A 20712-nucleotide genomic window follows, 5' to 3' on the forward strand; every position below is an offset into this window, starting at 1 on the left:
TTTGGGAATGGTTCTTCTGTTCCAATTGTTGTGGAGGTTCTTTGGATGCCTTCGAGGTGTGTGCATTGTTGTTTCTTTGTCCATGTGAAGAAAACTTGCATTCGAAACATCCTAAGCAAGGTTGGATTCGAAAGTTCTCAATTGTAGATGTGGTTGGAAAGGATTCATCTAAGGGAGAGGGGGAAGTTCAATCTGATGTTGCTACTTTTGATCTTGCAGATGTGATTAAATTGCGGGCATATTGGTGTTCTGGATGGGGTAGAGGTTCATACCTATGTTGCACTGATACGGATACGGGGACAGATACGGCGACAGAGACGGGAAACGACACTTTTTAAAATTACAGGGTATGGGGACGGCAAGGGTACGACATATAAAATAATTTTAAAATTATAAATATATATAAAAATTCATAAATAAAGTCAAATATCAAGACTCAAACCACAATATTAAATTTAGAACAGTAAAATCCATAAGCAAACCTTAAAATGTCAAATTTCAAGATTCAAACCATAATATTAACTAGGGATGGGCATGGGTCGGGTTTTGGTCAACCCGATCCGAGATCTGACCCGACCCGAAATAAAAAACAATAAAAACAATTACTTAATTGAAAAAAAATAATATATAGAGGGGTATTATTGTAATTATTCCTAAATATATAAGGTAAAATTATATATTTTTTTTCGGGTCAGGTAGGATCGGGTATTTTCCACCCTAAACCCGAACCCGACCTGACCCGAACATCACATTAAAAAAACTCGACCCGACCCGAACCTGAATTTTTTTAAAAAATCCGACTCAATCGGGTTGGGTTGGAATCCATCATGTTCAGATTCCATACCCATCCCTAATATTAACTCTAGAATAATAAAATTCATAATATTAAAGTGTCAAATCTTAAGACTCAAATCATAATATTAAGTCTAGAAACGGGGCTCCTTTGCCGTCCCCGTACTTCATAGTTAAGAGATATGAGTAAAAATGAAGTCATAGGTACTTACATAGACTTAATGTGAGCTAGGTTTCCAAGCTCAGGTGCTAATGTTCCTTCAAGATAAAGATCTTTCAAGTTCCTGCATTTCAATCCCATCCATCAAATTTTTTCCTTTCTCTTAGTAACCAAACACGAAAAGGAAAATAAATACATACAAAACAACAACTTTGTCATCATCAGAGCACTGGACACCAAACCAGGAATAATGGTAAACTTCTCCATCTTCTTTCTTCCAATCCCACAAAGCACCAAATTGATTATTCACCACTTTCTCTTTCAGTCTCAACAAAGCCAACCCTACATCCATCAATAGAACATCTTTTTTCCATAATTTTCTCGAGAAACAAACAAAATTACCCCTGGGGACATCCTCAAAACATCCCCAAATAAGCTCTGATCATCCTCAAATTCGATCAGCCATACCCTACCACCATGGCACATCCCGGGTATGTACCCCAGTCGTCCCCGTACTGTCCCTGTGCCATAAATAAATCGGGTACTTGAAACGAGACTCCTTTGTCGTCCCCGTGCTTTATAGGTTCAGACTCTTGATCTTGTTGTTCATTTTAAAGTGGGATAGGTTGTGTTAGATAAGGTTAGGGATATTGTTGGGGGGTATTGAGAAGGTTGGAGAGGGACCTACAAATATCCAAGGGTATTTGTTCTTGTTGATTCCTATACTCGATTGGCTTCATTAAATGTTGAAGGGGTTGTTTTAAGGATATGCAAGGTGGTGCATAAGAGTTAGGGTGAGGCATCTACCTTTGACCTTCAGACGTCTAATTCTAAGGATGTTGAGGATAAGAAACAAAGATTTGTCGCACAAGAAGTGACTGTTTTAATGCAGATTTTGAAGAAAAAGTAACAATAGAAGATGAAGAAGAAATTGGATAAAAAGAAGTAAAGGTCTTATGGGGGTGGAAGTTTCCTTGCCTTCCTCATGAAATTAATGTCTTAGAACACTAAGGGGTTTAATGACCCCCTTAAATAGTGTGGTGTTGTTTTCAAGAATAGAAAGTTAAATATTGATTGTGTCTTCCTCATGAAATTAATGTCTTAGAACACTAAGGGGTTTAATGACCCCCTTAAATAGTGTGGTGTTGTTTTCAAGAATAGAAAGTTAAATATTGATTGTGTTTGTCTGCTTGAAACACGAGTTAAGAAAAATAATATGGTTGGTATTTGGAAGAAGAACTTCGCCTAGCGGTAGGTAGTATAACACCCTAATCCAGTCCGACCCGAAAATCAATGGATCACGATGTTACATGGGACCACCTAAGTAGCTAACCCAAAAATTTTCTCTTAAAATAACTGAATGTCAGTTGTTTGGCAAAATCGCCCATCAGAATAATAATGAAAATCAAAACAACTGAGTTTACAAGTACGAGGAGCTACCAAAATATTCAAAATAATACAATATTGAGTTAAATAAAGAGTTATGACTGAATATATACAATTGTCCATAATAGTACACGCCCTCTAAAAGTGACTCAAGACATACTCTGAAATACTCGGTTGCTCTGGTTTTCTGTATTGGAATGCCTGATGACGATAACTCCCCATGAATGATCTCTTAAATTGTGCATGGAAACACATTCCAAACACTAAGATTGTGAACTCAGTGCCTCACTAAAAATTGTATTATACTATATGCATTCATTAAATACGCTAGTTGATGGCATATGTAAAGGGCATAAAAGATATTGGTATACTATATTATGGTGGACATCATGGTGCGACTGAGGGATTCTGCATCTCGGAGTTCACACACCCCTCTAGTCTGCCTGAATACCCGAAGATACTCTAGGTGAGATATGAAATCCTCATAAAAAAATATACTCGTCCAACTCACTCCGTCGAATCTTGGGGAGTCTACTCCTAGCTAGCAATATGTGCCTTAGCACTGATGGGGATATCCTACTGTACAATTGTATCTACTAGAGTGACTAGGGTGTCCTGACTATGTCTGAGTGTCAAACAAGGCTAGTTTTATTTCATCCTATGTATTGTTGTTTCTAACTATTCTGAGTTAACTTGTAGTTTTATTTCGATAAATGAGACTCCTAGAATCTACTCTTTAATTTCTTAAGCTCTCTATCCAACATTATCTGTTGGTACTGATACTAAACCTTTATTATTGATACTGACCGCTGAGTATCTATACCGACCCCTGATATAGATACCAGTTTTAGCTTCGAATTTTTTAAAATTGACTAAGTATTGACACCCCTATGGAGAGTATCGGTACCGATATCGATATTACCCTAGGTATCGATACCAAAATTGCCTATTGTAATTGCTAAGTGATCTCGATATCGATACCACCCATGAGTATCGAGACTGACTTTGCAGTATCGATACTCTATGAATGGGTATCGATACTCCCTACTGAATTTACTCTTTATTTTAAGAACAATATCAGTAATGTTCTTCTAGTACTGAAACTCTCGCTAAAAATGACATGTTTAGGCACGAAAAATGTAACATTTATACTCTAAACGTCCTACTTAGGGTCCCAATTGTTTTTAAAGTCTTATGTATAATTAAAGGGATCATAAAGAGGTTATAAACATGCTGGAAACACTAATTTTCAATTTATACCATGAAAATGTCACTTAGCTCATGCAACCAACTAAACACATTTAATTAGCCTACATATGGTATAGATGAGTCTGAAGTGAGTTACCTTTGATCCCTAAGCTGCTAAAAGTGCTCAAGGTTAAACTCAAGGTGAGCTTCTCCTTTCCCTTAGCTCCCTTTCTCTGGTCATCTTTTCTCTCGATTTAATCATTAAGAGGATATGCCACTTTTGAGGAAATTGGATAAGGATATGGTTAACTCTGCTTGGTTTTGGTATTTTTCTCACTCATTGGTTGAGGTGTTAGCTATGGGGTCACGAACCATTACCTTATTATGGTTAATTTGAATAGGGCAACTATTTTTATGCTAAGTCTTTTAGTTTTTTGAATTTTTGCTCTAAACACCTTGAGTTCTTGAAGATGGAGGAGGAGTCTCAGAGTCGGTCGATGGAGGAGAGTAATCCTATGACTATTCTTTCCTTAAGTTTAAGAGATTAAAATGGTCATTAAATCAGTTCAACAACTCTAATTTTGGTAAGGATTAAGGATAAGCTGGCTGAGTAAGAGAAGGTTCAAATGTATAATTTAGGGGTAGAGGTTATTGATGCTCTGCATAGGGAAGAGATGAAGTTGTCTTCTTGTAATTCCTAATTTTTTCCAATTAATTTAGTTTGAATGGGAATAAAATCATAGATTTAATGCTAATTCAAAAATTTCTTTTGGATTTATTCCCATATCCTATGTAATTGTCTATCTATGAAATGCATTGATATGATTGATTTAAATTCCTTAATATAAGGATTGTATAGATATGATTTGATCTTAGTCGTTGATCTAAATGATCTTGACCATTGGATGTGAGGAGGCTCAATGATAATTAGAGGCATTCTCCATCTCATTAAACACATAGAAAATAATAGAATTCACTTTTCACTTCTGGAGAAAAAAGGAGAGGAAAAAAGATGAATCACTCGAAGGATTGCAATCTGAAGAATGAAAGAAATAAACGAGAATTTTATTTAAAGGTTTTTCTTTTTTATTTTATTACGCTTTTGTTCTTGTCTTTTTGATCAATCTTAACTTTTCTTTTTCAAAAACAATGTTGGGAGGGAACCGGTGAACAAGGGAAAATGTTTTCAAATAGATTTTCTCTAAATCTAATATTTCTTGAGGTTTCTCACTTTTCATTTCTGGAGAAAAAAGGAGAGGAAAAAAGATGAATCACTCGAAGGATTGTAATCCGAAGAATGAAAGAAATAAACGAGAAATTTCATTTAAAGGTTTTTCTTTTTTATTTTATTACGCTTGTGTTCTTGTCTTTTTGATCAATCTTAACATTTCTTTTTCAAAAACAATGTTGGAAGGGGGAACCGATGAACAAGGGAAAATGTTTTCAAATAGATTTTCTCTAAATTTAATATTTCTTGAGGTTTCTCAGTGGAAACCGGCAATTTCTCCTTTTTTATTATTTTTTATTTTATGCCATTTGTGTTCTTGTTGTTTCGGTCGATCTTAGTCTGGTTTTAATTTGAAAAATCCATCAAAGAAGAGAGCATCAATGAATAGGAATGAGATTTTCAAAAGAGATTTTTTATTTGACCTTTCTCGATATCTTTCAATGAAAATTGTTGGTGAATCTTTAAATCAAAATTTCAATTTTTATTTAATTCATTTTAATCATTTTCCTATTTTTTATTTATCTTTATTTCCACCCATTTGTTTTTTTTTGAATATTTTTAGTTTAATTTTTTTTATTTTATTTGATTATGTGTCATCGAAAAATTTATTTTCTTTATTTTTTGAATTTTTTTACAAACCATTTCTTTGCTTAAACTATTTTGATTGTTTTTCATGTTTATAGAGTTTAAAATTTTTTATTTTACTTCAATTTGTTTCTCAATTGATTTAAATTTTCGTTTCGATTTACATTCTTCTTCCTTCAGTTTTGCTGCCTATTTTTTTAATTCATTTTCTTTGAGTTTTGGTTTTTTTTTTAACTTAATAAAAGTTTTCTTTTTATTTAAATTTTTTTTATTTTTTTATAATTTTTATGTTTATTAAGCATACTTTTGTATATTACATGACATTAATTTGTTACTCTATATGTATGTATGTATTTTGTGTATATGTGTAAACATATTGATTATATATATATAGATTTAATTTCATGACATTTTCAATTATATAAGCATGATAGTCTCATAAACATAACTCGATCTTTTCATTATCTGATTAAAATGTAATATTTAGTTATTTTAAATTATCGAAAATGGTTGTTCTAATTTAACTAGTAGTCTAATTATGATAATTTAAAATAAATAAATATTCTTTAATGAAACTAAATAAAATGGCAACGTATTAAAATCAATCATGAGGGTGGGTAGAAAATGTGATATTGTTATATTTAAATTTAACAAGGATAGATTGTTAGACCCTATTTGATGATCTAGTTTTGATATTTGTAAGTATTTGAATATCCTTCATCTATCTTAAAGGCTTGATATTTTTATTAATAAATTGTTTTTTGTCGCATAGGCTCATTGTGAATAAAATCAACATTTAATTGTAAGGAAAAATACCAGTGTTTCTTAATTCTTTTCAGGAAAGAAAAAACCATCGCTCTATTTCATATTAGGGAGTATTTCTCCTCGGTTTGGAATGCTGAAACGTTTTCATTTTACCTTAGAAAACTTAAGTTCCTAAGAAGAGATATTGGTAATTCATTGCTTTGGTTGGAAAAGAGTGGGCATTGTCCTACTTCATATTAGGGGGTTAACTCTCTAGTTAAATGCAACGAATTGTTAATTTTTCTCTCTAGAATTTTAGATGGTTAAATAACATTGTATTTATTCAATTGAAAATGGCACCATTAAATAAATTAAAATTTGAAGTCATAAATTCCATTACAAAGACAATAATTAATCAACTAGATATTGATTTCTAGATGTTGTGGGTATGCTAATACTTCCTCACACGTAATCAAATCTCGATTTTTTTTTTTTTTTGGAAAGTAGACCAAAAGTTGTTTTAATCATTTTTAAATTTAAATTTTATTAAAATAAAAGAAATATTTTTTGGTGATCCAATCACACCCTAAATAAATATTGGTGATAATTCCCTTGAATCATTTTTTTCAATTTCTAAAGGAAAATCCAATTTAGTTCGAACGAATCCTAAAATTATTTTTTCAATTTTTTGGGATGTTACGACACTGTTGAACTGTAGGCTCTCCAGGTGGCTGAAGAGAGCTTCTGCAAGTAGAAATCTAGAGTATCTTGGATTTAAGAGGGTGACCAAAATACTATTTTTTTCACACTATGGTTGTGCTCGTTAAAATAGGCAATTTGTTCGTTGCATTAAGGCTAGGGATGGTAGATTGCTAGAGGCGGTGAATGAAATTGTTGAAGAGGTTGTGGACTTCTATAAAAAAAAAATTAGTAGTTATGATTTGGAGGTTGAGGGATGTTTTGAAGAGTATTTTGAATGTCTCTTTTTCTGATAAAGCCTAAAGTACTGTGAGGAACTTGGTTATTAGGGAGGAGATCAATCTCTCTATGTTGGGTATTAATGGGGATAAAGCCCCTGGACATGATGGTTGTACTTATGTTTCTTTAAAGAGGCGTGGAGCGTGATGGAGGAAGGTTTGACTAATGTTGATCATTTTTTCAGAATTAGTTATTTACATCCTGCCTTCAATAGTACGTCTTTAGTCTTGCTTCCTAAGGTCCCCAGTTCTATGATAGAGTTCAAGGCTATCTCCTCTTGCAATATGGTGTATAAGTGTATCACTAGAATTGTTGCTGGGAGGTTGTATTGGTTCTTGTATGAGGTAATCACCCGTCGTTAAAGTGTCTTCATACGAGGTAGAAATATCATTGACAATACCTTGGTGGCGTAGGAGTTGGTGAAGGGTTACAATGAGTCGGCCTTTTCTTCTTGGTGTGCCCTTAAGGTGGACATTCATAAGGCTTTTCATTCTGTCCATTGAGGATTTTTGTTTGATATTTTAGAGGCTTTAGAAGTTCCCTGTATCACTATGGTTGGATTCGTAGTTCTGTCACTAATCTGAAGTTTTCTGTTACTTTGAATGATGATCTGTTTGGTTATTTTGATGGTGATACAGGGATCAGACATAGGGATTCCCTCTCCCCCTATCTGTTTGTGTTAACTATGAATGTGTTGTCTCAGATGTTGGATGTGGCGGCTGTTAATCGTTTGTTTCAATTTCACACTAAATATCATTAGATTAGGCTCACTCATTTGCTTTGCGGATGATCTCTTGATCTTTTCAAAGGGTAAGTATGATTCAGTGATGGATATTTAGATGGTGTTGCAGCAGTTTTACCAATTCTCGGGGATTAAATTTTTTCCGGCCAAGAGTGAGTTGTATGCTGAAGGTGTCCCTAGAGCTGAGTTGCACGCTATTGTTGAAGATATTGGATTTTGTATTGGAAAGTTGTCTGTTAGATACATGGGTGTCCTTGGTTACTAGGAAGCTTTTTTTGCTGAGTGTAAGCCATTGTTTGACAAGATAGAGGCTAGATTTCGGACTTGGGCTACTAGGAATCTGTCGTATGCTGGGAAGGCTCATAGAAGGTGTAATACCCCAAATTTTTATTAGTGACCAAAATGTAACTTTTGAAAGTTTGATGGTCAAAGTATAAAACTAGGAAGAAATTTTAGGGAATTAATTGATAAAGTTCCTAAAAATAATTTTATTTCATAAATAGATAGTTTACTCTTGAGAGTGGAGTTTTATGAAAATCATATTTTGGATTTGGAATTTTAGTAAAGAAAAATGAGAAAGGATTAAAGTTCGGTAAGGAATCAGTAATTTCAGATTGAATTGGAATTTTACAAAAATTTGAAGGATGTTATAAAATGGTTGGAAATGTTGTTGTAATATTTTGGATCAGAGAAATTTGGTTTGGAAATGTACAATTTTTCAGATTTAATCGGAACAGTGGAATTTAGTGACTAAAATGCAATTTTTGAAAATTCATGGGAATTTTCGTAAATCAAAGTCAAAATATTTCATCTTTGACTTTGAAAGATGATACGGATGAGGTGTATAGGTTTTATGGTGAATATGGAGATTCATTAATGGCAAAAATGGAATTTCATATTTATTTGAATAAAATAATGCCATTATGTGATATTATGCCATGTGTTGGATTATTTTAATTAGACTATCAATAATGGAGGAGTAATTTCAGCTTCTTCCTCATCCAAGCTTGCCGTGGGCTTTCTTCAAAGGTAAGGGAAAGATTCAACTCAATTTTCAAGTAATTTACTTATGATTTTGAGTAAGTTGTAAATAGAAAATTGTTATACGTGAAAAACTCTATTTTTTGGTACCAATATTGCATGGTAATCTTGTTGGTGTTCAAAGATCCCAAATTTAAGGGTTTGTGTTCATATAAGGGATCATGAAATTGATGATGAATATGGATGTTTGTGAGGTAGTTGATTCATATTCAAGCATGTATGATGATTAGAACATGTTTAATCTTTCTAAAACTTGTTCTTTAAGTTTTGGTCATGGATTGTTTGAGTGAGAAAAATTATGGAAATATTATATATGGGTTGGAAATGATGAAGGAAGTATTCTACAAGCTTTAGAAAATTTGGTGACTATTTCACAATTTTTGAAAAGTTGGAGACCAATTCGTAAATTCTAAAAAATTGAGGGATTATTGTGTAAGTGTTACATAATTGATGTGCTATGCTGGAATTTTTGGTATTAAGAATATAAGTGATAACATATGTATAGTATGAATTTGTGATTTATTCAGATCGTGATTGATTTGTGATCGAAGCAAGTCAAATAGAAAAGGGTTTATTGTGGACAATAGTGAGGCACATATTTTCAAAGATATAAAGTGTCAAGGTGAGTGCAATACATGCATGAAATTATACATGAATGTTTTATACATCATTAGGAAGACTTGCGATAAGTCGATCTTGTTTATATCGGCATGATTTTATATAATTTTTATAAATTGACATTGATATGTCAGAGTATGAAATTAAAATGCATTGATCATGAAAAATGTGATATTTTACCATGAATGTTTCGGGTATGAACTGCCCAATGTTAAATTTGATAATATACTTTGCCATGGATGGATCGAATAAAATATACTAATGCCCAAATAAGTCATTGAGGGACAGGGTATAGTTGACATGCCATAGAGTATAGCAGCTGCAGGTTTATATTAGCACTATAGTGTGTAAGGACACTAAGTGCAGGTTTATGTCCGAATTAGCACTATAGCGTAAGCTTAGTGTAGGTGGTGGGCACGACCTTATGTGTATTGTCCGGATTAACACTATGGCGTAAGCTTAGTGCAGGTTAAGCACTACGGTGCAGGTATTTTACTCGAATACCCAGGGTCCTTAGGGTTGTATATTGGGCTATTGTCTATGGTTTTATAGATTATTGGTTACTAAATGGTAAGCATGAAATTAAGCTTACGAGCTTAATGAATTAATGGCAAGTATATTGGTAAGAAGTTTTATACTCAGTTATATTATTTTGATCATGGTAAAATATTGGATATGCAGATAATATGATTGCAAGGTATTTGGTTTTTATAATGAAATTATGCATGAATTGTATTGCACTGTTTATTGTTTTAATTGTCTCACTAAGTATATACTTAGCGTGTGATGATTCTCACGCGTAGGTAAAAAGGCAGTAGTGGAATAAGGAGTATAAAGCGAGATCAAGCATCAAGAAATATATTTCTATATCGGTAAGACATCCTAAGATGTAATGTAGAATTAATTAGTGGCATGTAATTATTATGTTTTATTTGCTTTGTTGAACAAAATTGGAAACAAAATGGAATTTTATGAACTTATATATATATTTTCGGAGTTACTGTAGCAGTTATTGTAGTTACTGTAGCAATGAACAGTAACCACGTTTTAGCAAATTTTCCAAAATGTAAAATGGGAACCGATTCTCCCACTGTTCACGGGTATTGTTCACTATTACTGTTCTCTATTCATAAAAAAATCGTTTGAATTAAATTGGTTACAACGAAACATGAATTATATGATATGATATTTTTATAATAACAATTACCATTTCAAGAAAATAATTTTAAATCGCTTTTGAACTATTAAATGGTTTTAGAAATTCGGATAACATATATAATCTGTATAGGTATAATTATACAGATAATGGGTGTTACACAAGTATTCATTTTTAGTATTTAAAACTATTAAAGCAAGCAACTAGTCATCCCTAAGGTTGTCCTTCAGGTTGAGCAACTTTGTTATAGGTTCTTCTAGAAGAATAGAGATACTAAAGCGAGTGGTGCTAGGGTTGGATGGAGCAGAATTTATCGCCATAATTCTCAAGGGGGTTGGGGTTGAAGGATCTAAAGGTTTGGAATAAGGTCTGGTTAACCTTGCTCATTAGGGACATCTTGCAGGGGGAGGGGTCTGGTTAACCTCCGTTCTATAAGTAACAACTTAAGAGAATGTGCAGGCTCAGTTTATTTTTAATTGTTTACTGACACATTAATTATTTATTAAATAATTTATTGATTTAAAACTTACGGTTTATAATTATTTAACACGATTACTAAAATGATTTAATGCATAAATTTAACTAATTTTAAAAATTACAAGTATAATTAAAATATTATGTTACGGAAAAACTTGAGCTTTGTAAATATCAAAGATATTCTTTTATTAATAACTTATTTAATTTTTACAATTTTAATTATGAAATAAATTATTATATTTTCAATCACTTGATAGTACATTGTATACCATTTTCTAATAATCCTATTTTAACAACAACAACAACAATAATATATTATACTTAACTATAAATTACCCTGCCGATTTATCATAATATAAAACTTTATGTTGATTGATATTGGTATAGCAAAGATTTGGGTAAAATACACAAATGATCTCTTGAAATAGGGCACTTGTTGAGTTTATTGACTATTTAAAGTTACATATGGTCCTTTGACTAAGATAGGGGTGAGCATTCGATCGAGTCAAAAAATTTCGAGTTATTCGAGTTGACGAGTTGTATTTTACAACTCAAACTTAACTTGAAATTTTTTCGAGTCGAGTTATTCGAGTTTCTATACTAATTTTATTTTTATTATTTGTTCCATTTTTTTGGCTTTCTCTAACCATATAAGATATAGATATTTTATACTCTTTTCACATTAAAATGTTATTTAATATATCAAATACAATCTAAAATCAAGAAATATATTCATAACATTTTATTTTGAAGAAAGTATTTTGAGGGTAAATATTGTTGAGAGTATAAAGGAGTCAATGAATTGAAGGGAAGAAAGAATTTGCAAACAATTGTAGTAAAAAGACTAATTTGAGTAAAATGCAAAGTTAAGTGACTAAATAAAAAGAGAGAGATTACATTTTTCGTAAAAAAGTAAGAATTGAAGTTACATATATATTCTATTATGGTATATGAGCATGCGGTTCAAATTTGGTAAAAAACGAACTTAAAGTAAGGAAATTATAAAAAAAATGAGGGATTAAATTGAAAAATAAAAATTTGTTATCAAAAAGAGAAATTGAAAGTACATATGTATTATACGATGGTTTAGGAACACGTGGTTCAAATTTGGTAAAAACATACTTAAAGGATGAATTGAAGAAATAAAGAAATTATATATAAATTGAGGGACTAAATTAAAAAATAGAAAATTTGTTATAAAAAAGAGGAACTGAAAGTGCATACGTATTCTTCCATGGTTTAGGAGTATGTGGTTCAAATTTGGTAAAACAAATGGACATAAAATAAAAGAGGAATTGAAGAAATAAGGAAATTATAAAAAATTGAGGGACTAAATTGAAAAATAGAAAATTTTTTATCAAAAAGAGGAATTGAAAGTATATATGTATTCTATAATAGTTTAGGAGCATGTGGTTCAATTTTGGTAAAAAACGAACTTAAAATAAAGAATGAATTGAAGGAATAATGAAATCAGGGATTTAATCGTAAAACTATCAAAATACTTAGTCAAATTTTTGTATTTTCGAGTAACTCGAAATTTCCAAATTTCAACTCGACTCGAACTTGTAAACTGAATTGATAATTCGAGTTGACTCGAATAACTCAAAAATGAAAAAAAAAAATCAATTTTTCGAGTCGAGTTGATTTTTGCTCATCCCTAACTATAGGGCATTATTTTGTTGAGTGCCTCGACTATTAAAAGTTACAAAATGATCATTTGATTATTCCTATGTTCCAAACTCATCTTTCTTGTTAAAAAGGTGATGGTCTTCTAAGCTGGACGTTAACATACTAATTGAGATATGATAGTCGTTTGAGATTTTGATATCAGATTTTATCATATTCCAATCAGCAGGTTAAAGTCCAGGATTGTTGTCATTTTTTTTAACAAAAATGACGAATTTGAAATATATGAATAGTCGGGTGAACATTTTGTAACTTTTAATAGTCGAGAGACTAAAAAAGTAACGTCCTATAATTGATGGACCATTTTGTACCTTTTAATAGTCAGTGACTTAACAAAGTAGTGCCCTATAGTTAGGGGACCATTAGTGTACTTTACCCTAAAAAAATATTTTCTCAAAAGTAAACTACTTAAGAGTCCAGATGCATATGAAATGGTTTATGAATCATAAACATGGTTAATTGCGAAAGCATTAGGTTTTAAGTAATCTTACAGCTATATATTTCCAGAAAGTCAATTGATTTGGTTTTTAGGAGTTTGAATTTGTAATTAACTCTGGAAGTTAGGTGTGTGTTAATTTTCAAAAAGATGGTCAACACATATATATATATATATATAGTCTATGTTCCCACTTAGGGCAAGTAGTCCATGTTAAACTAGATTAATCATCACATGTTCATCGCTGTGCATATACGAAATAGTAAATATTATAAAATCTGACCGAGTCAGTGGAATAGAAGCTCCGGGGAATGGAATAGAAACTGAATTGTTGGATTCTGAGATAAACCCTAAAATCATTAGAATAATACTAACATTGGCATTGGATTTTTTACACTCGAAATGCATATTATATGTTTCAGCTTTGTTCATTTTGAGTTGGTTCCAAATTCAAACCCCAAAACCATGATATTTTGTGATTTCTTTTGTCTTGACTTCAACTTGGATTTTTATTAAAAAACATTTGCAGGGTTGGTATCCCCAGGTGCTGCTGATAATGCATCTTCCTTGAGATCCTTCATTAAACAAACATTCACAGTAAGAAAAAAGGAAGAGTCTCCTTGTAGAATTAAATCCAATTTCCTGACTTGGGTTTCACTTCTTGGTATTTGTTCTTGTAATAGTAAATTTCCTTTTTAATAAGGCTAAAGTATAAAAGGTCTACAATTATAGTGTTGTTTTATTTAGTACCCTATTATTAAAATTAAAAGAATGGTCCTCATATATAGGACTTTTTTTTTGTTAGTCTCTCTACTATTAAAAGTTATAAAATGATCACTAGACTATTTATATGTTCCAAATTTGTCATTTTTTGTTAAAAAATAATGGTCGTCTGGTTTGAACGTTAACCTATTGATTGAAATATGAGAAAATTTGATCCTAAAATCATTTGAGCTCTATTTTATGGATCAATTCTTCGTTTATATTATGTTGTCAAACTAGTGCTTGAAAGCAACAAAGATGCCTGTAGACATCATTAAAATATTATTTTATTATATCGCAATTAACATATTAACATCTAACTCACATGACCATCAATTTTTTAACAGAAAATGACGAATTTGAAATATATAAATAATCGTATAATCATTTTATAACTTTTTATAGTCGGAGGAACATATATGTAGTTTAGCCTTTTTTAAATAACAAGCGTTTGCCGCTCTTCATTAGTGAGACTACCGATCCTCGCTAAACACATACACAGTACACTCCTTTCAAAAGTCACCAAAAAAAGCGGCTGATCCTTCGGGGGGGGGGAAGACCCCTCTTCAGGTAGCATATATTGCCTTCAAATTAAGTGAAAACTTAACTCTCAACTCAAGGCCTTTCAGTCTCAGTTCAACTTCAATCTCTCTTTTTATTTAAACCATGCTTGTTTCTTAGAGTTTGCTTCATTGTCAAGCTGTTCTTGAGTTTCTTAGTCTTCAGTCTTTCCTCTAGTGTTTAGTTTGACCAAGAAGAAATGGATGAGAGAATAAGTGATAGTGATAAAATGGAAGAAGTCATGCTACCAGGGTTCAGGTTTCATCCAACCGATGAAGAGCTTGTTGGGTTTTATCTGAAAAGAAAGATTCAGCAGCGTCCTCTCTCAATAGAGCTGATTAAGCAACTGGACATCTATAAATATGATCCATGGGACCTTCCAAGTAAGTTAACCCTATAGGCTAAATCCATACTTGTTTTACAGTAAAACTGAAACTCTGTTAGATTGGAAACTGACGCTTGTTTCTTTTTTTTCTATCAAGAACTGGCAGCCACCGGGGAGAAAGAGTGGTATTTCTACTGCCCAAGGGACAGGAAATACAGGAATAGTGCGAGGCCAAACCGAGTAACCGGGGCTGGATTTTGGAAAGCCACAGGAACTGACCGCCCCATCTATTCGTCGGAAGGCACCACCAAGTGCATTGGGTTGAAGAAATCTCTTGTTTTCTACAAAGGTCGAGCAGCCAAAGGGGTGAAAACTGATTGGATGATGCATGAGTTTAGGCTACCATCTCTCACCGACTCTGCACCACCAAAGAGATACCTTGACAAATGCCTTCCTGCCAATGTAAACCATCGCAGAACACCCCCACCTTCTTTCAAACTTCTCTGTTTGTTTTTAACGTCAAAAAATACTCACGTTTAGTAAAATTGTTATTTTCACTCATATTCATTTTTTAAAATATTTTAACCTCAACATTTTATTCTAAGATAAAAAATCAAATCATTATAGATGTAAATTGTTAGTCAACATTTAATGTTAAGAAAAAGTCTCTTTTACCCTAAAATAGATACCAAAAACAAAATATTTCAAAACAAAAGTGACTATTAGTCAAATATTAGGAGTATTTTTGCCTTAAAATAAAACCTTAGAGCAAAATGTTTCAGAAAAAAAATGATGAGCAAAATGAGTATTTATCATGTTAGAAACAATTTTGAGATTATATCTCTTTTTACACTTATTTTTCTATTTTATTTATCAACTTTCTTTGAAAACTCTGGCAGGACTCATGGGCGATATGCAGGATATTCAAGAAAACTAACTCCGCAGCTCAAAGAACTCTTTGTCATTCGTGGGTCTCTCCGATGCCCGAAACATCGTCGATATCTGATATGGTTAGCAGAGGTTCAAACAGTTCTCAACTTTCTTCAGACAACATACTCTTGACAACAAAAGCCAGTTCATCACCTGTCCAGTTTAACCTTAACAACATCACCGATCTACCACAGACATGTTCTGCTGCTTTTTCTCCTTTAGACTTTGTCCCTTACAAGCCCATCATCAACCAGATGGCTGCAAAGAAGCTTCCTCAAGTACTTCCCATGTCCAATGGAGACCTAACCAGCCTTATTTTTGCACCTATCGATCAAACCTCACCGCCGGCGCGATCGGCAGTTGATGTTACTTCTTTGTTGCTAAACATGTCATCTTCCGCGCTTGGAGATTACTTTGATGGTGGATCACAAGATCATTGCAATGGCGGCTTCTCTTCAGGGGCTTTGCCCCATGAGACGCAAGGGAGCATGGTTATCAATAATGATGATCATTGCACTGTCACCCATGTTGATGATCAGTGGGATGTTGTTCGATCCATTGGATTTCCCTTCGGTTTGCCTTTTCCAATGAGTGTGGCGGACGCTTGGAAGCCAAGCATGCCTTGGGATTCTTCATGTTATAGTGAGATGTCAACAAGTTTTTCCTCGACCAAGTGTCACACTTGATGTACTTTACGAAGTGTGAAAACTTCTCCCGGTTTAGAAATCAACGTGTAGAATTGTGTTGTAGGCATATTAAATTGTTTCATTATTTTGAGAATGAAAGTTTTATTGTTTCAAGTAAAGGATAATTGTGCTTAAACACAATCAAATCAACTCTCTAAAATATTTATAAAAAATTAACGCTAACAAGGTTAATACTGAACCAACAACACTTACATATACTAACAATAAGTTGGTGTGGTAGAATATAAGGCACTATATCTCTTAAACAAGATTAGAGGTGTTAATCTTGATGTTGTGAATGAAATAATTAAATTAGTAAGTTACCCTCGTAATGGATCTTACAGTAATCGATCTAGATTAATCAATTAATAGGTAAGATATCAATGTGATTAAAAAAACATTACTTACATATGGATAATATTATCAAATACATTAATACATTTAAAACATTGGAATATATATGTCTACTTTATCATTATTTTCACTTTGCTTAGTTGTTTTGATAGAGATGTGAAATAGTATTATGGAAATTATGAAGCTTATATTTCATAAATTAAGTGGGATTTGATTAATAGATCCATAATTTTTGTCAAATTGTAACTTCAGATGTGATCAAGGTATATGGTATATACTATTTTTAATGGTTAAATGAGATTGTGGCTTTCGGGCTTAAACAGGCTGACTTATTGGTCTTATTATTAGTATTGAAGCCCAAATCTTAACCGAAGGCTATTTCATGAATATAATCATTTAAGACATATTCACAACTGATTACAAGTACATAGTAAATGAGGCCTCCAACTTTCATATTTTTTTGGAATTTCTCGAAGTTTTCAAAATTTCATATCTTCCCAACAATTATTTTCTTTTAATATGACGAATGACATGCCTACATAATCTACCAACTAATATCTGACAACTACAATTCCTTGATGTGCTCATTTGTGTTCACTACAAGGCAGAGCACCAACATACATGGTCACACAGCAATAGTTATATGGCATAAGTATTTAAGAAAAAAAGATTTCACTTTCTTGCTTTTTAGTTATTTCTTTTCTAGGATGTCATATTGGGAGACGTTTGAAGTGATAGATCGAACGGCAAGTTTCGTAGAAGAAGTTCAGTTTGTGATTCTTGCTAAGGTCGGATTAAAATGACAAGAATTGTTTAAAGCTGTTTTTTGGATCCTCTAGCGTGATAATTTCTTTGGCTTGGTCTGTGTTGTGTAATCTGTCAAATAGCGGCAGTATGTTTTTTGAAGTATTCTTTTACTGCCTTTACCGTTTCGTGATGTACTCTTTTTCTCCGACTAGACATAAGATAGTTTTATATGAAGCTCGCGATCGGTGTGAAATTTACATTAAATAAACACAAATTTGCTGAGGGAAAAAAAAGTATTGAAAGGGGATCAGTTTTGCCTAGAGACATGATTAAGCGGTCAGTTGAAGGGGAGCCTGAGCCTACCTATTTTGATGTTTTTGTTGAAATTGAGAAACGCAATGGACATCTGTGTCCCTTTCCTTTAGCTCTTAGAAGTAGTCTCTTTCTGTGAATTCTATTAAACTACCTCCAGATATCTAAACGAGTTGTCTCTTTCTATGGAGAAGATCCTACCATATGCATGCCACATACATGAGTGGTTGATGTTGTCAACAAATAGTTATAGACTTCCTAGTGTCTGCATAATGTCAATACTGTCTGTACCAATACGGATTCTGAACAACATAATTGGAGTTGGGGTGTGGGAGAAGAGTCTGTCTAGTCATCATCTCCCTTGTAAATCTAACGTAAATACGTGTGTTGGTTTTCTTCTCCAACAGAACCCTATTTTATATCAAGACGCCGGTCCATGTGGACCATCAATATCCAGGCAACTAAATATTTGGACCGGCTTTAGGGTCTGGGTTCCTAAGTCGTGACAATGATGATATCGCACCCCCTTCTCCATGCAAGATGTACTGTTTGTATATAAAAAATTTGAGCCCATCCATGTTTTGTTTTATCTTTTAAGGCTGCCAAAAAGAAAATGCACCTTGTCGTTAACAAGTGGATCGGTTAAAGTTTTGACAACTAAATAAATTATATTATATTCCACAAACGTAATTAATAAAATAATACATGAATATTTTTAAAAGGAACTCTTATTATAAGCTCTAATTAATTAGAATTAGAAACTTTGGTACGCTGCTTATGATTATGCACTTTCGTTAAGTTAACTAAACGCAGAAAAGGAACGCGGGCTGAATTCAAAGTACTATTTTATTGCACCTAACCTTCCATTCATCAAACCCTGTTTACCTTTAAAGATCAGCTAACATATGAAAACAGACCGGTTTATATTAAATGAGAACAAATATATCCAATAATATAGGACTCGATTAAGCAACTTGAACAGTAAAAGAAAATATTATTCTCATGATTGAGCGAATTTAATAGTAAAAAAGAAAAATTATTCTTCTTATAAATCTCACCTTTAAGCAATTACAATGGATGTGTCTTCATTGTCAAAAGGTTAATAAAATCATGAAAAGATATAGTCTTCAGATTAGTAAGGAACTAGAGATAGAGCCATTATTTGTGAACAATACAAACATACAGCAAAGAACAAATATTTTGCTTCAAAATAAGGAATTCTCCATTGAATAAATGAATGAAAGTCAACAGTACCATACGCATAGGACCTATTTATCCTATTTGATGATACCCAGAATTAGGGGGGAACCAGCAGTTTTTGGACAGATTATAAGAAAATGGAAGAATCTTAAAAGCAACATAAACAAGAGATAATGAGAAGGAAGAGAAAGGGAACGATCAACTCAGAGGTAGAGGACAAAGAATTTATGTTATAATATGTCTAAAGATCAATTAACAATGACAAATTAAATCTCTTTAACTGTCATCCGTACAAGTCATATCCTCTGTTTACTTCCTCTTTCATCTGCCATCACTAGTAATTCCTTTACTAATCAGAAAAAACAACATAAAATAACAAAAGTTAACCCCCACAAATGTAACAGAGCAGCAATAATACCTATCATATTTCGCATTCTTTTTTCGCCTGAATTAAGAAGCAGAAGACCCTTTATCAACAGCATTGCCATTCTCTTGATTGTTATTCTTGTTGTCGAGAAGATTGAGATTACCAACTCCTAATATATCTTTTATGTTAAAACTGTTCTTGTTGTTGTGCATCCAAACCTTGAAAACACCTCTATCAACCCCAACTTCATAGCAAAACTCTTCTATCTGTCTTTCTTTACTCTTTTGCATTCTCCAACCAAGCCTCTCAGCAAAAGCATGCATCTTTTCTTTCTGTTCCTTGCTAAACTTTGTTCTTGACCTCTTTCTCCCACTTGGGTGGTTGTTGTTGTTGTTGTTGTTCTTTATCCTTGGGTTGGAGTTGCCGAGGTGATGATGGTACTCAATCAAGGCCGGCAGCATGTGCCGTGGTGCAGAAGTGTAGTAAGAGTATGGCACAGGTGAGGGTGGGGTAGGGCTATGGGTTGGGCTTGGACTAGAGCTACCATTAGGCGGTGGTGGCAAGCGGTGGATGAAAGCAGGGTCACGGCGGTGGAAGTTGCGGTGGCAGCCACAGGCGGCACATTTCAAGGAGGAGGGGTCGGTTGGGGTTGCAGAAGGGCTAGGCATGAACTCTCCGCAACCGTCGAGGGCATGTCCACCCAAACTAGCTGCATGGTTTTTGAGGCACTCTTTGTAGGATAGTACCATTGCTTCATAAAAAAAATGAGGACTAGTCTTGTGGAAATGGGCGGTTTTAATGTTGATTAGCTCCATTTGTTAAAAGGGGTGATTGATGGCTTGACGTGATGAATTAGGAAGGGGTGGGGAACTTACCTTTTTGTGGGTTTATGCCTTTGAGTTTATGGGTGTGAAGATAAAGACAAGAAAGCTTGATTGTGAGGTTAATTATGATGATGTGCATGGCAAAGGTGATTATGGTGGTTATAATGAGAACTGTCATTCATTATATAGCTACAAAGGAGCTAATTAAGCAACAAAAATTTAAATTACAGAAGAAAGGGAGGACAAATGTCATCAAAGAATTTAAGTTGAACCACTAGTCACGTTCCCTTTGCACTTTCTTTAAATTTTCTTAACCCAATTAAGGTGTGAGTTGGTTATGAGCAGTAAATAATACTCTATCCAGTAGGGGAGTACCAAAACACCAGAGAGCTCTGCCAACAGGCATCTTCATGTTGACTAGGTTTCT

General features: G+C 33.1%; 2 protein-coding genes across 2 annotated transcripts; one reads left to right on the plus strand and one right to left on the minus strand.

Moving 5' to 3' along the window:
- The first annotated feature begins 14739 nt into the window (after positions 1–14739).
- Positions 14740–16481, plus strand: LOC120158863 (protein FEZ-like). Its single transcript, XM_039169597.1, has 3 exons — positions 14740–14923; positions 15023–15327; positions 15765–16481. The coding sequence occupies exons 1-3, from the start codon at positions 14740–14742 to the stop codon at positions 16479–16481; spliced, it is 1206 nt and encodes a 401-aa protein (XP_039025528.1).
- A 2823-nt stretch (positions 16482–19304) lies between these two features.
- On the minus strand, positions 19305–20280 carry LOC120158852 (zinc-finger homeodomain protein 11-like). The gene has a single exon (XM_039169586.1). The coding sequence runs from the start codon at positions 20274–20276 to the stop codon at positions 19545–19547; it is 732 nt and encodes a 243-aa protein (XP_039025517.1). The 5' UTR covers positions 20277–20280; the 3' UTR covers positions 19305–19544.
- Between the last annotated feature and the right edge of the window lie 432 nt (positions 20281–20712).

Source organism: Hibiscus syriacus, unplaced genomic scaffold (assembly GCF_006381635.1).
Source record: "Hibiscus syriacus cultivar Baekdansim isolate YM2019G1 unplaced genomic scaffold, ASM638163v2 tig00111331_pilon, whole genome shotgun sequence".
NCBI classification, from domain to species: Eukaryota; Viridiplantae; Streptophyta; class Magnoliopsida; order Malvales; family Malvaceae; genus Hibiscus; species Hibiscus syriacus.